This window comes from Homarus americanus, unplaced genomic scaffold (genome assembly GCF_018991925.1).
Source record: "Homarus americanus isolate GMGI-L3 unplaced genomic scaffold, GMGI_Hamer_2.0 scaffold57980, whole genome shotgun sequence".
In the NCBI taxonomy this organism is placed as follows: Eukaryota; Metazoa; Arthropoda; class Malacostraca; order Decapoda; family Nephropidae; genus Homarus; species Homarus americanus.
The window spans coordinates 16,245,660-16,261,825 of NW_024716703.1; the positions used below are offsets into that span (position 1 = coordinate 16,245,660).

The window sequence follows — 16,166 nt, forward strand, 5'->3', positions numbered from 1 at the left end:
AATTGCCATCAGTACTACCATTACTATCATTACTGCATGTCGTCTACCCATGAGTTTGTTTACAAGAATGAAAGTTCAGTGAACTGTACCTACATGTCTGAAGCCCTTTCAGTGATAATAAAACATTGAATAATTTGCTATTATTATTTGTGGTAAATTTAGGAGGGTAAATGTGAACACATGTTTGCGTTACTGAGGTCTAGAAACCAAACATAGTTATAATCATTTTAATATAGTGATATCTCCATTAGCCAAAACAATTGGTGCACAGCACTTCCGGCTTATGAAAAGACCAATTTTATTTTTATCTCGCAATATAGGACATTTTTTTTTACAAGGACTTAGACAATTTACTGCAGTACAATGCTGCAGGTGGCAGGTCAAGTTTACATCTGGGGCCACACATGCTGGCAGAGGCACTGTCACTGCAAGTGTTATAGGAGAATCTGCCCAATAGATTTCATAAACACACTAAATATAATTCAGTTATGCTAATTATCATGTACTGTAATTAAAATCTAATTCACATCATTACCTTGATTTTTTTTTAAATGAAGTGTATTTGGTTGTAGAGTGGTTTTGTGTGTTTACACCATCTCTCAACCACCTGACCTCAGTCAGGATGGTCTGATCACAGAAGTTTGAATGAACACTCGGTAAAAAAATAAAGTATCTTTACAATTCTTGTGCAAAACAAAATGACACCAGGAACAAAGGTTTTTGATAAAGGCTCTGTGAGGCATACTGTTATTCACCAATCATATTGCAACAAACTAGTTTTATATTTTGAATGAAATAACTAAATTTTAGGCCAACCATAATAGGTAGGAAATGTCTCACAATCATGCCTACCAACCCTTCACTTCTAAATTCATTGGACTCCTTCTGAATCATACTTTTTTACCAAGTGTACTGTACATTTTAGCAACTGATGTTATTTCTGCATTAACCTCTCACAGGAATCTGACCCTTTCTCTTTGGAATTTTCAAGTTTTGCTATTCTAGAACCAAACTGAATAGCTCTTTTTGGTAAACCGGCAGCAGAGGACAGACCAAGGTGAGCAGCTGCCACACGCAGTATAAACTTCTCCCCTACTCCACGTGGTAACTGCAAGTTGGCCTTTATCCAAATTGGGAGAGAGTTTAGTGTTGACACAACATCTTCATCCAAGTACGGAAACCTGTAAGAGATGATAGTCTGTTGAGCTTTCTTATATGTATACTTCCTCTATTTCTTTGCAAAATTAACTAACGGGAAAACAGCAGTTCTTAATTACAAGATAATAAAATAAAAACATCAAAATTACTCACAGGAAGGTATGGATAGCTATTAGTTAAGTTTATGCTTGTAATTTAATGATTTTACAGTGCAGTACACCTGTACTTGTATGTAGCATTTTCTATGCATTCAAATTTGGGTATCTGTATCAGGCTTGTTCTTCCTTCAGTGGTGGTGGTGCCATATATACAGTCATGCACCGGTTAACGCCGTGCCCCCAAAAAAAATGACGCCTGCTGGACCACCACTCCACGACCCCCTGACGGAGACACGATGATCCTCCCCATACTAGTCAGATATTATGTGCTAAAGGAATATGATTCCTTACTTAGGCTTTTTTTAAGCATTTGCCTACAGGTGAAATGTTAACCTACATCTATTGAGGATAAAATCTTTCACCTACAAATTGACAATAACACATTTGCTGTAATCAGACATATCTAGCTGCCTCAACAATTGCAACCCCAGTTGCAATTGGGGTTGCAATTTCAAATTCTGTGGCATTACTAAAAATAGTAAAGTTTCTGGTGCACTCTAAGATTAAGAGAGAAAATGGAGGACTCAGGCGTCCTGATGTGAGAGAAAACGGACTCGTATTACAGGGGACCAAATAAAAAAAGCATAGCTACATGTTTTGTGGACTACAGTATTAAGCGTACCCTTTTCATCACTTTGTAATAAACCTAGCCATTCCTATGTGTGTTTATGATATTTACCATAACATTATATATGTATATTTAGTGGTTCTAAATGATCGTAAAATGTTCACTGCAATACAGTGGTCCCTCGGTTAACAATGGACCTAAGTGCAAACCTGTATTGTACATGTATTAAATGATTACAGTACTAAAATTGTTATGTCTATTGCAAATACCTGTATAGCTTGTTTATACAGGTATTCAAATAAATTACTATCTTACAAGAATCCAAGCTATGTAAGTTATATTCACCCAGGTCGTTTGGGTGGCAAATTATGAGAAGAGCTTAGTCACTCTTAAGTAATGATAAATAAACACCCAGGCCTTCAGCGCCAACTGTCAAATCTTATCTCAAATAAATAAAGACACTGTCACCTCACCTCACGCTCGGTTGGCTACCTCCCTCCCTGTGTTCCCAGACAAAAGAGTGGTGATTTCTTTATGTTTATTTTATATAATATCTCGGACTAAAGTGAGGATAATATAATTTGCATTGCTGAAATCCTTGCAAGACAGAGATTAATTTAAATATAAGCGTCATATATTTTGCTCAAGATATAAAAATGTAGTACATTAGTGTAAAATACTGTAGTACATTTTATAAAAAGTTTTTCAACTGTATTTTTGGGTAGATCTACATAAATTTCTCCATTTATTTTCATCCATTTACATGCACACACCATACTAAAAGAAACATAAAAGAAATAAATGACCTTAGTGCAAAGCTGGAGTGCACATGTATTAATTTGATTACAGTACTAAAATTGTTATTTCTAGTGCGAATTACAACATGTTTATACAGTGACCCCTCGGTTAACGAACTCAATCCGTTCCAGAAGGTCGTTCGTTAACCAAAAAGTTCGTTAACCGAAACCATTGTTTCAATGGGTTTTTGGGTAATTGGTTCCAGCTCACCGAAAATTTCCTAAATTCCACAAAAATGGTAGAAAAGTTCACTTACTTTGAGGTGTGTATGTAGAAGGCTCCTGGATGATGATGATGATGATGGGAATTAGAATGGGGGTGGAGGGGAATTAGAATGGGGGTGGAGGAGAAGGAAGAAGAGAAGGCATTGGGGTGGAAGAGAAGTCACCCCATGGCACCATTTCACCTATAAAATTTTAGTTCTCTTGGTGTATTTCAAGATTATTTTCTTTAAATCAACACTGCACTGCATTATATATTGTCAATATGTAAAATATATTTCAAATTGACCAATAATTTGCTTGGAAACACAGAAAAAAGCGTTTAGTTGAAGAGTCTCAAGCAAGATGTTACCTCCACTGAAAACAGAGAGAGACTAACGCCTGTCTGGTGTGTTAACAGGCTAGATGGCACGCCAGAAACTAGTTTCTTTACCTTCAATTATGTTCAATAATTGTTAAAATGACTAAAAAAGTTAATATTAAACTTAAAATTATTGAATAGTATAAACTTCTTGATATTTACTAAAACAGTAAGGAATTTAAGCCCTAGAACTGATTAATGTATTGGCGGACTGATACTAAAGCTGGTTGCCCGGCCAGTGCAAGCGAAATCATGTTGAGGTCGGTTCGTAAGAAATTCGTTAACCGAATTGAAGATTCTTATGGAAGGCAGTTCGTTAACTGAAATTTCGTTAAACGAGGTGTCACTGTATTCAAATAAATCAGTATCTTACAAGAATCCCAGCTATGTTAATTATATTCTCGTAGGTCATATCACTGGCATTTTAAAATGAGAGAAACTCAGTGGGACTGTTAAATAAACACAGAGACCTTCGCCTCAAACTTATCACCTCAACCCCCCACCCCCTCCCGCAACCCCTCGCTGGGTGGCGTGGCTGGCTCCGTCCACCCCCCCCTCCCCCCCCAGCCAGGCTTTTAGGCTTACAGTTTTTATCTTATATAATATCTCAGACTAAAGTTAGGATAATATAATTTGCATTGCTGGAATCCTTGCAAGACAGCCAATAATTTGAATATAAACGTCATATATTTTGCTCAAGAGATAAAATTTTTTGTACATTAGTGTACAGTACTGTAGTACATTTTATAAAAAAGTTTTTCAACTGTATTTTTGGGTAGATTTACAGAGATTTCTTCATTTATTTTCATCCATTTACATGCACACACCATACTAAAAGAAACATAATAGAAATAAATGACCTCAGTGCAAAGCTGGAGTGTACATGTACTAAATTAATTACGGTACTAAAATTGTTTTGTCTAGTGCAAATTATAGCATGTTTATATTCAAATTAATCAGTATGTTACAAGAATTCCAGCTATGTTAATTATATTCACCCAGGTCATTTCACTGGCTTTTTATAAGAGAGAAGCTTAGTCACCTAAGAACTTATATATATTAGACCTATTTTCGCGCCAACTGTTGAAGCAATACTACCTCCTCCCCCGCCCCTCGCTCGTTACCTCTCTCTTCCCATCTGCTGCGGCGTTGCTGGAATCCTTATAAAACAGTGAATAATTTTTTAATATAGCGTCATATAATGTATTTTGCTGAGATAAAGTGTCCACCTGCATCACGTGGTGCGTGATTTAAACAAAAATTAACCTTAATATGCGTATATAGTATTCCACACCTGCGTAGTATCAATAAAAAGTTTATGTGATGATCGGACAGCGTCCATTTTGGATTAACGTCACGTTTCCAAGAACGTATCTAGGACGTTAACCGGCGCATTGACTTAATATTATATATATATAAACGCGGTACATATATATACTTCATTTAGTCCATATACTGCGGACTTTGAACATATAATCAACGACCTCACCAGCGAATCGAACCCTCGACCTACTGGGTGTGACTAGGGAAGCTTACCGGCTAGGCCACAAGGACACTAAAGCAGTTCTAGACTCTGTTATATTTCACACAAAGCCTGTTCAACGAGCTGATGGGCGCCGTGAACCTCAATGAAACTGCCCGTTCCTCTTATGTGGTGTCAGTAGCATTTGCGAATCCAGCTGGTATGAAGCGAGGTACATATATATACTTCATTTTAGTCCATATATCAGCGGACTTTGAACATATAATCATACCAGCTGGATTCGGTAATACTGTCAACTCAACTAAAAATAATTCGCATTCTACTGAATTCGGTAAATGCTACTGACACCATAGAAGAGGCACGGGCAGTTTAGCAATGAGGTTCACGGCGCCATCAGCTCGATGAACAGGCTTTGTGTGAAATATAACAGAGTCTAGAACTGCTTTTAGTGTCCTTGTGGTCTAGCCGGTAAGCGTTCCCTAGTCCCACCCAGTAGGTCGAGGGTTCGATTCCCTGCTGGTGAGGTCGTGGATTATATGTTCAAAGTCCGCGTGTTATATGGACTAAAAATGAAGTATATATATGTACCTCGCGTTTCATACCAGCTGGATTCGGTAAAATGCTACTGACACCACATAAGAGGCACGGGCAGTTTCCCAATGAGGTTCACGGCGCCATCAGCTTGATGAACAGGCTTTGTGTGAAATATAACAGAGTCTAGAACTGCTTTTAGTGTCCTTGTGGCCTAACCGGTAAGCGTTCCCTAGTCCCACCCAGTAGGTCGAGGGTTCGATTCCTTGCTGGTGAGGTCGTTGATTATATGTTCAAAGTCCGTGTGTTATATGGACTAAAAATTAAGTATATATATGTACCTCGCGTTTCATACCAGCTGGATTCGGTAAAATGCTACTGACACCACATAAGAGGCACGGGCAGTTTCCCAATGAGGTTCACGGCGCCGTCAGCTCGATGAACAGGCTTTGTGTGAAATATAACAGAGTCTAGAACTGCTTTTAGTGTCCTTGTGGCCTAGCCGGTAAGCGATCCCTAGTCACACCCAGTAGGTCGAGGGTTCGAGTCCTTGCTGGTGAGGTCGTTGATTATATGTTCAAAGTCCGCGTGTTATATGGACTAAATAGAGTATATATATGTGCCTCGCGTTTCATACCGGCTGGATTCGGTAAAATGCTACTGACACCACATACGAGGCACGGGCAGTTTCCCAATGAGGTTCATGGCGCCATCAGCTCGATGAACAGGCTTTGTGTGAAATATAACAGAGTCTAGAACTGCTTTTGTGTCCTTGTGGGCTAGCCGGTAAGCGTTCCCTAGTCCCACCCAGTAGGTCGAGGGTTCGATTCCTTGCTGGTGAGGTGATTTGATTATATGTTCAAAGTCCGCGTGTTATATGGACTAAATAGTATATATATGTACCTGGAACATACCAGCTGGATTGGTAAAATGCTACTGACACCACATAAGAAACGCAGGCAGTTTCCCATTGAGGTTCTGGCCATCGAGCTCGTTGAACAGGCTGTGTGAAATATAACAGAGTCTAGAACTGCTTTTAGTGTCGCCGTGGCCTAGCCGATGTATGGCGTTCCTAGTCGCACCCGGTAAGGTGGGGTTGGATTTCATGCTGGTGGTCGTTGATTATATGTTCAAAGTCATGTATATATGGACTAAAAATGAGTATATGCTGCCATATGTACCTCGCGTTTCATACAGCTAGTTAGGTAAAATGCTACTGACACCATAAGAGAGGCACGGGCAGTTTCCCATTGAGGTTCCACGGCACCATCAGCTCGTTGAACCGGGCTTTGTGTGAAATATAACAGGTCTAGAACTGCTTTTTAGTGTCCTTGTGGCCTGGCGATGGCGTTCCTAGTCACACCCAGTAGGTGAGGTTCGATTCCTTGCTGGTGAGGTGATTGATTATATGTTCAAAATCCGTGTTATATGAACTAAAATGGAAGAGTATATATATGTACCTCGCGTTTCATACCAGCTGGATTAAAATGATGCTACTGACGCATTTTGCACTGAAACGGAGCAGTTTCCATTGAGTTCACTGGCGCCATCAGCTCGTTGAACAGGCTTTGTGTGAAATATAACAGGGGGTCAAAATTTGCTTTTGGTGTCCTTGTGGCCTATAACCGATAAGCGTTTCCTAGTCACACCACACTAGGTTGAGGTTGATTCCTTGCTGGTGATTACCGTTGATTATATGTTCCAAAGTCGCGTGTTATATGGACTAAAATAAGTATATATATATGTTACCTCGCGTTTCGCTGCCAGCTGGATTAGGTAAAATACTACTGACACCACATAAGAGCACGGGCAGTTTCCCATTGAAGTTCACGGCGCCATCAGCTAGATTGAACGGGCACATAATGGCTCTATAACAGAGTCTAGAACTGCTTTAGTGTCCTTGTGGCTAACCCGATAGCGTTCCTAGTCACACAGTAGGTCGAGGGGTTCGATTCCTTGCTGGTGAGGTGCGATTTGAACCTTAATGGTCCAAAGTCCGGCGTGTTATGGACTAAAAATAAATATATATATACCTCGCGTTTCATACCAGCTGGATTCGGTAAATGCTACTGACACCACATAAGAGCCACGGGCAGTTTCCCACATTGAGGTTCCGCGGCACCATCGGCTCGTTGAACAGGCTTTCAGTAGCCAGAAATAACAGGTCTAGAACACCTTTTGGTGTCCTTGCATGGCCCTGGCCGATGGCGTTCCCTAGTCACACCCAGTAGGTCGAGGTTGATTCCTTGCTGGTGAGGAGTAGATTGATTATATGTTCAAAGTCGTGTTATATGAACTAAAGAATGATATATATATGTACCTCGCGTTTCATACCAGCTGGATTCGGTAAAATGCTACTGACACCACATAAGAGCGCGGGGCAGTTTCCCACATTGAGGTTCACGGCGCCATCAGCTTTCATTGAACAGGCTTTTTGTGTGAAATATAACGGAAATCCCTGAGAACTACTTTTTAGTGTCCTTGTGGCCTGGCGATGGCGTTCCTAGTCACACCCACTAGGTTGAGGTTGGAATTCCTTGCTGGTGAGTCTTGATTATATTCAAAGTCGGCGTGTTATGGACTAAAATGAAGTATATACTGTAAGCCACACCTCCACGTTTCATACCAGCTGGATTCGGTAAAATGCTACTGACACCACATAAAGAGAGCACGGGCAGTTTCCCATTGAGGTTCCGCAGCGCCATCAGCTCGTTGAACAGGCTTTGTGTAAAATAACAGAGTCTAGATTCCTTGCTGGTGAGTTCGTTGATTATATATATATATATATATATATATATATATATATATATAGTATATATATATATATATATATATATATATATATATATATATATATATATATATATATATATATATATATATATATATATATATATATATATATATATATATATATATATATATATATATATATATATACAAAAAATAAATGTTAAATGAATTATTTATGGTGCATTAGGGTACTGGTCACTTCAGACACAAAGACGGGCTATAAATAGCCTTCTTTATCTCCCCTCCATCTCACCCTGAGCCAGAGGGAAGGGTCATGGTAAATAACATTTGTTTGCTTATTTTCCATTTCCTTGAAATAGATTTACCGAATTATTTGTTTATTTATTTAAAAGTCATTTACTGAATATTCTATGTGAAAAATAAATTTTAAATTAATTATTTATAGGAGATAAGTATTATGATCAGTAAATATATGGTATTACTGGCCACTTCAGACACAAAGATGGGATAAAAATAGCCCATCTCCCCCTCTTCTTACAGCTGCCAATGGGAAGCATCTTGGTAATTAAACTTGATGTTTATTTTCATTGTGTGTCTAATTTATCATGTATCAAAGTAATATTACTAAAAATTGTGTAGGTAGTAGGCAGCTACCAAACAGGTAGATACTACCACCTGGGAAGATATTGGAAGCATAATGTGTTGTCTAATGGTAGACCCTGCTGCCATATGGCATCACGAAAATTGTGACCAAGTCCCAGGTTCAGCGCTGACCTGACTTTCTGCCTCATTTACACACAATTGCAGTTTCAATTGTTCCTCTAACTTTGACAACACAACATACATACAGTATATTATTTCTCACTTTTGATCTTTTTTTTACTTTTTGTATTTATTTATGGTTAGTTACTTAAAATAAGGCCAATTCACTTCAAGTAATGGCATCAAATGTAAACACTAGTGACGTCACTTAAGCGTCTGTATTTAACTGTCGGTAGTTTCAAGAATTAATGCAGTCATTTACTGAATATTCCTTGTAAAAAAATAAAATTTAAATTAATTATTTATAGGAGATAAGTATTATTATCAGTAAATATACCGATATGCATTACTGACCACCTCCACGGCTATAAATAGCCCAATCTCGCGGTCACTTTCCCTTTCTTGTCTCCTCACTGGCAAATAGGGGGGGCGTGGGGAGGGGTGTGTGATGATAGCTGTGTTTATTACAGGGGTATAATGTTCTTTTACGGTATGTTAGACAGGTTTATAATACATTTTTATTATTTTAATATACCGGTAATCTTAATTTGAATCCAGCTTGCCAAACGTAAGTTTCAGTATAAAATAATTAGTGGTAGGACCATGTGAGTGGCTTACGATGTTTCCATCACCACTCTTGACACACTAAACCACAATATTTAAGAGGTAAGAATTTTATACTTGGTGATTAAGACGACCCCCTGACTTTGGGCAGATTTTTTTAATGTTCAAATTCCGTCTTATAAGCCGAGATATACGGTATGCTACTCCGCGGGTTCAATTGATCACGTAAATTGGGGTATTACTGTATGTATATACAGTTTTACCCCGCCTAACGTGGTTTCACTTAACGCGTTTTCGCATATACGCGGTGCCTTGCCAAAGCTGAACTTTCACTTAACGCGGATTTTTTCCACATATACGCGGTGAGTGTCCGAGACGCTATTTTTAGATTTGCCCCACCCGCCACCCTGCCTGACTGCCTGTTTTAGCTCATAAAATTCATACAAATTACCAGGCCAGAATATAATTTACATTGCTGGAATTCTTATAATTTGGTGATCATTTTGAATATAAACATCATATATTTTGCTTTAAACTTACAATTTTTAGATAAAAATTTTTCTCTAGGTAACTATGGTATCTTTTGTGCAAAATATATGACATTTATATTCAAAATATTCCTGGTCTTACAAAGAATCCAGCAATGTCAATTATATTATCCTAACTTTAGTTTGAGGTATTATTTATTAAAATTTAGTGGTTATCCCACACATCTCCTTGGGACGGTTGGTGGGGGGTGGGGGGGAGGGAGGGACCGACTGACCATCTGTTACCCTGTGAAGAATTATTATTTTTTTTTATTAACTGAAGATATTTGTTTTAGCTCATAAAATTCATACAAATTACCAGGCCAGAATATAATTTACATTGCTGGAATTCTTATAATTTGGTGATCATTTTTAATATAAACATCATATATTTTGCTTTAAACTTACAATTTTTAGATAAAAATTTTTCTCGAGGTAACTATGGTATCTTTTGTGCAAAATATATGACATTTATATTCAAAATATTCCTGGTCTTACAAGGAATCCAGCAATGTCAATTATATTATCCTAACTTTAATCTGAGGTATTATTTAATACTAAATGTTAAAAACCCTGGAAGGGAGGATTGGTGGGGGGTGGGGTTGGGACTGACCGCGCGGTTGGAAGAGGGGGGGAGGCAAGGTGGGGTACTTTGATTGACAGATAGTGTCGTGAAGATTATTTTTTTTTTATTAACTGAAGATATTTGTTTTAGCTCATAAAATTAATACAAATTACCCGGTCAGAATATAATTTACATTGCTGGAATTCTTATAATTTGGTGATCATTTTGAATATAAACATCATATATTTTGCTTTAAACTTACAATTTTTAGATAAAATTTTTTCTCTAGGTAACTATGTTATCTTTTGTGCAAAATATATGACATTTATATTCAAAATATTCCTGGTCTTACAAGGAATCCAGCAATGTCAATTATATTTTCCTAACTTTAGTTTGAGGTTATCCCACACATCTCCTTGGGACGGTTGGTGGGGGGTGGGGGGGGGAGGGAGGGACCGACCGACCATCTGTTAGCCGGCTGTGTAGTGTGAGAGGGGGAGGGAGTTGAGTCCATTATTTGAATGGACATTAACTTGGCGACTGTATTTCTCTATTTCTCTTAAGTATTAATTGTGTGCATGTACCATCATAAAATTAAGATGTTATTTTTACTACAACATAGGTATGTGCCTTCAAAAAGTGGAGTTTGGGGGTCGGGCCGGTTTCTATTGGAATTAATCCCATATGTTCTGTTGTTCACTTAACGCGGATTTCACTTAACGCGGGACCCTCTGGGTTCAATTGACCGCGTTAAGTGGGGTACAACTGTACAGCTGCTCCCCGACTTACGACGAGGTTAGGGACCGAAATCTAGGACGTAAGTCCGAATGGTAGTAAGTCCGACATAGATGTATATAAAAAAATAAAATAAATAAATAAAAAATCTACAATGAAACACAGTACAGTAAAAGTAATAAATAATGAGGAATGGATACAGTACAGTGAAAGTAATAAATAACACCGGTCAACACAATTTTTCTGGCACAAGGTTTTTAAACGTATTTTAAGTAAATTTGGGGTGCAGAATCCAAATATGACTTTGGTTTTTGTCTATCACATCAGGTTTTTGAGATATACCATATTGCACTTTTGCTGGGAAACGTAAACTTTTGGATCAAAATTGACGGTTTAAACATGTATACATAAATTTTTTCAGCATTATAATTTGTATTTTTCTATAACCAAAAATTTTTAATATCAAATTGGAAAGTTAATGCACATATAATATTTAAATGTAACACTGAAGGGTGAAAAAAAACAATTAATGTACAGTAGAAATAGTGCAAGTATTAAGATCAAGTTACAGTTACATAAACTTCCTCTTTTTGGCCGATCTCTTATGTACAGCTTCTGGAATGTCTCTCATCAAACTCCAGCAGTAGTCCGCCATCATGTTCGAGTCCCATCGACCTTGGTAACGTTCTTCCATTACTTTAATGTCTTGATGAAAGCGCTCCCCTTGCTCCTCGCTCACTTCTCCCAGATTTTCTGGAAACTCGTCCAAGTGACTGTGTAAGTAGTGAACCTTGATACTCATTCTGCATCCAAGTGCTTGTAAACTCAAGAGCAGCTCTTCCACAATTTCTTGATAGTTGTCCGCTTTCTTGTTCCCTAAGAAGTTCCGCACCACATTAGAGAAAGCATTCCAAGTTCTTGCCTGTGCCTCAGTCATTGTTGCAAGGAAGTGTGGATCTCTGAGTAGTGTTCTTATTTGAGGTCCATCAAAAATCCCTGCCTTTTTCTTCTCGTCGCTAAGACTTGGAAAGGTTGAGCATATATATCTGAAACACTCTCCACTATGATCAAGAGCCTTGACGAATTGCTTCATGATACCAAGTTTTATGTGCAGAGGAGGAAGGACAATGTTTTTCCTGTCAACCAGAGGATCGTTAATGATATTCTTGTCACCAGGCGTCAAACTATGTCTTGGTGGCCAATTCTTTTTCACCCAATGGTCTGCTGTAGCCCTGCTGTCCCAGTAGCACAGAAAACGGGGTATTTTGTGTACCCTCCTTGCTGGCCCAATAGAAAGTTTACCATTTTCAAGTCCACACAAATTAACCATTCATGAGCATGGTATTGCAACCTCTCTAGAACAGTCTTAATGTTTTCATACTCTTCTTTAATTTGTACAGAATGTCCGATTGGAATTGAACCATACTTGTTTCCGTTATGAAGAAGAACACATTTCAAGCTCCTTTTAGAACTGTCAATAAAAAGTCTCCAATCCTTACTATCATATGCTGGTAGTCCCATGGAGAGAAGAAGTCCTTCTACATCATTACAAAAAACAAGCTGGTCATATGAATGAAAGTACTTCCGCAGTTGCTCTTCTCTGTTGCGATAAAAGGAGACACTCGTGCCAGGTTTTAAGAGTCGTTTCTCTTGAAGCCTGGAAGCTAACAATTCAGCAGACTGTTTTGGCAAATTTAGATCTCTGACCAGATCATTCAATTCTGACTGAGTAAACAACGTTGGCTTTTCACAATCTTCACCAGATGGTGATTAATTTTTATCTCTTGTGCAAAATATATGACATTTATATTCAAATTATTCAGTCCTGCAAGGATTCCAGCAATAAATTATATTCTCCTAACTTTAGTCTGTGATATTTTATACGATAAAAACTGTAAGCCAAAAACCCTGGCTGAGCAGATGGAGGAGAGGGAGGGGGAGGTGAGGTGAGGTGATATGTTTGACAGTTGCCGCCCAAGGTCTAATGCTTGTTTATTTATCAGTCCTTAAGAGTGACTAAGCTTTTCTCTTATAAAATGCCACTGAAATGACCTGGGAGAATATAATTTACATTGCTGGGATTCTTGTAAGATAGTGATTAATTTGAATATAAACAAGCTATAATTTGCACTAGATATAAAAATTTTAGTACCGTAATCATTTAATACATGTACAGTACAGGTTTGGACTTAGCTCATTTTTTTATTTTACGTTTCTTTTAGTATGGTGTGTGCATGTAAACGAATAAAAATAAATGAATAAATTTATGTAAATCTACTCAAAAATACAGTTGAAATTTTTTTACATTAAACTGTACAAAGCTAATGTACTAAATTTTTTATCTTTTGTGCAAAATATATGACGCTTATATTCAAATTAATCGTTGTCTTGCAAGGATTCTAGCAATGCAAATTATATTCTCCTAACTTTAGTCTGTGATATTATATAAGATAAAAACCACCCCAAGCCTAGTGTATAACCACCAAACCCTGGCTGGGGTGACAGTGACATGTTTGACAGTTGGGTTGAAAGTCTAGTGAAGTACAGTATTTATTTGTTTATTTATGTTCTTTAGATTGAGTTTTTGTTTTTTGCTTATAAAATGTCACAGAAGTGACCGGGGAGAATATAATTTACATTGCTGGAATTCTTATAAGATCGTGATTAATTTGAATATAAACACGCTACAGTTTGCACTAGACAAAAATCTTAGGAATCATTTTGTTCATTATTTTGAGTACATGTACAGTACAACTTTGCCTTTAGGACAGTGTGTGCATGTGAGTAAAAATAAATGAATGTAAGGGCGGAAACGATCTTCCTGCTCGTTACCGCTGCTAACTCCCTCGTTTGCTGGTGCGACCAACACTTGGGGGAGGTTGGACAGAGGTGAGAACGGCAGCGGCTACCTGTGTCACCGGCAGATTCACCCCAGCTGCCATACGGTCACTATCTAGCTACCCCGCTGTTCGTCAAATTCTGGCTGTGATCTCATCATAGGTCCTGAACTCGTGGGCTGTGTCCCCAGACCTTCACCTATCGACTGTCATTTCTCTGGACATCAACCACTACCGCTGCTGCCACGACCGCCAGCTCCTCTCCACTGTCTGTGCCCTGGTGTTGCGTCCGCTGTTGCTCGAGCGTGGAGTTGAATGGACGTTTCCCTACCCTGAGTGTGGATCATCGTGTTCCAGAACCTTCCCCCAGGGCCACTGTTGTAGGAAATATCTGTTCATTGTTTGATTCTATCAGTTGTTGACTCCCATTAATTGTTTGATTCTATTAATTGCTGACTCCCATTAATTGTTTGCTCCTTTTAATTGTTTGCTTCCATTAATTGTTTGATTCCATTAACTGTTGACTTCCTTAATTGTTTGACTCCCGTAATTATTATTTGATGTTTGTTGAGTGGTGTCAGAGTTTTGTGTTATATTTTTTATTGTAAAGAGATGTCAATCTCAAACGGTTGTTTGCTATTCCTCAGAAAACCATGGTCCTTGACTTTCCTTTATTAAGAACCTGATTAGTCTGGTAAGGGATTTCTATCCCTAATTCCCAGGATTGTTTCTGACCTTTGGTTTCCGAGGTTTAACATTCGTTCCGGTGTTGTTGTAAGTCGCCGTGAGCGCACCACTTACTGTCTGTGGCCCGGAAATAAGTGTTGTTCAGTGGTTATCCCTTCCTTCTGTGTACTAATTTTGTTGCTCTCCCTTGTACTTGGGGAAGTTAATTATTGTTGGTTGGGGTGCACTGTGGATGCTGTCATAGCATTTTTGTTGTTGTTTCACCTGGTGCAGTTTCTTTACCCTGGGAGTGATTCAGCTGGGCTGGGTGCGGAACAAGGTTCCCTCCAGTCAGATCAAATCATTAATTGATCTGATTGAGCCACTAGGTGAGTTACCTTTGGCTATTTGTGGGGTAAGTTGTGTATTTTTCTTTTTACCCCTGGCCTTTCGGATCATTATGTATAAATTTGAGGAGTTGAAAGGTCAAGCGGTGGCCCTGGGTCTGACAGGTACTGAAGTTGGTCAGTGCGTGGTCAACCAACAGAATGCCGAGAGAGAGGAACGTCAGAAAGCGAGAGAGGAACTTCAGAAAAAGAGGGAGTTGGAGGAACGTCAGAGAGAAAGAGAGTTCGAATTAGCTAAGATGCAGGCAGAAAAGGACCTAGAACTAGCTAGGATTAATGCTTCAAGTAGACCAGAATCCTCTGGCCGTATACAAGACAATGTAGTAAATCCCAGCTTGCCTGTGTACTGTGAAGGAGAAGACATCGCCTCCTACCTTGTTAGGTTTGAACGGGTAGCTGAGCTGCTTGGTGTAGACCCAGATAGCTATGCTGTAAGGTTGGGTAGCCTACTGAGTGGTAAGCCGGTAGAGATTTACATGTCCCTGTCTGCCGAAATCACCAGAGATTACTTCTTGTTGAAGCAAGCTCTCTTGCGAGGATTTAACAAGACTTCTGACGGTTATCATGTTGATTTCCGCAGAACGAAGATTAGAGCAGGAGAAACGTACTAGCAGTTTTCGATTCACCTGGGTGGTTTGTTTCAACAATGGCAAGAGGCATCAGAGGTTGAAGAAACCTTTGAGTCTCTCTCTAACTTCATGATATTAAATCAGTTTTTGTCTTCTCTTCCTCCAGACTTGAGAATTTTTATCAAAGAACACCAGCCAGCAACGCTAGGAGAAGCTGTTCGTCTTGCCGATAACTGGGCGCCTGCTCGCAACGCCTACCCCAAGTCTTCCCCTCCTGTAGTGAAGATTGCAAAGCCTCCGTCCTCTGAGGAACCATCCACAGGAGTACACAGGAATAGTTTACCAACCGTGCGGTGTCACAAGTGAGGAGAATGGCACATTCGTTCTCGCTGTCCCAGGAATCCCCTCGCCTGCAAGACTGCTGACACTCATCAGCCCAGCAACAAGGTCGGATTCTGTTTGAAAGACAGGAGCTGCCCCCGTTATGTGTCAGTGGAACAAT

At 38.9% G+C, this 16,166-nt stretch overlaps 1 protein-coding gene across 1 annotated transcript in view; it reads right to left on the reverse strand.

Annotated features, from left to right (window-relative positions):
• Positions 1–130: 130 nt before the first annotated feature.
• LOC121858391 (asparagine synthetase domain-containing protein 1-like) overlaps positions 131–16,166 on the reverse strand; it is a 119,082-nt gene continuing 103,046 nt past the window's right edge. Inside the window, exon 8 of the mRNA XM_042354835.1 lies at positions 131–1,181. Within this exon, the coding sequence (XP_042210769.1) occupies positions 935–1,181 (247 nt within the window). The 3' untranslated portion in view covers positions 131–934. The remainder of the gene's footprint in view (positions 1,182–16,166) is intronic.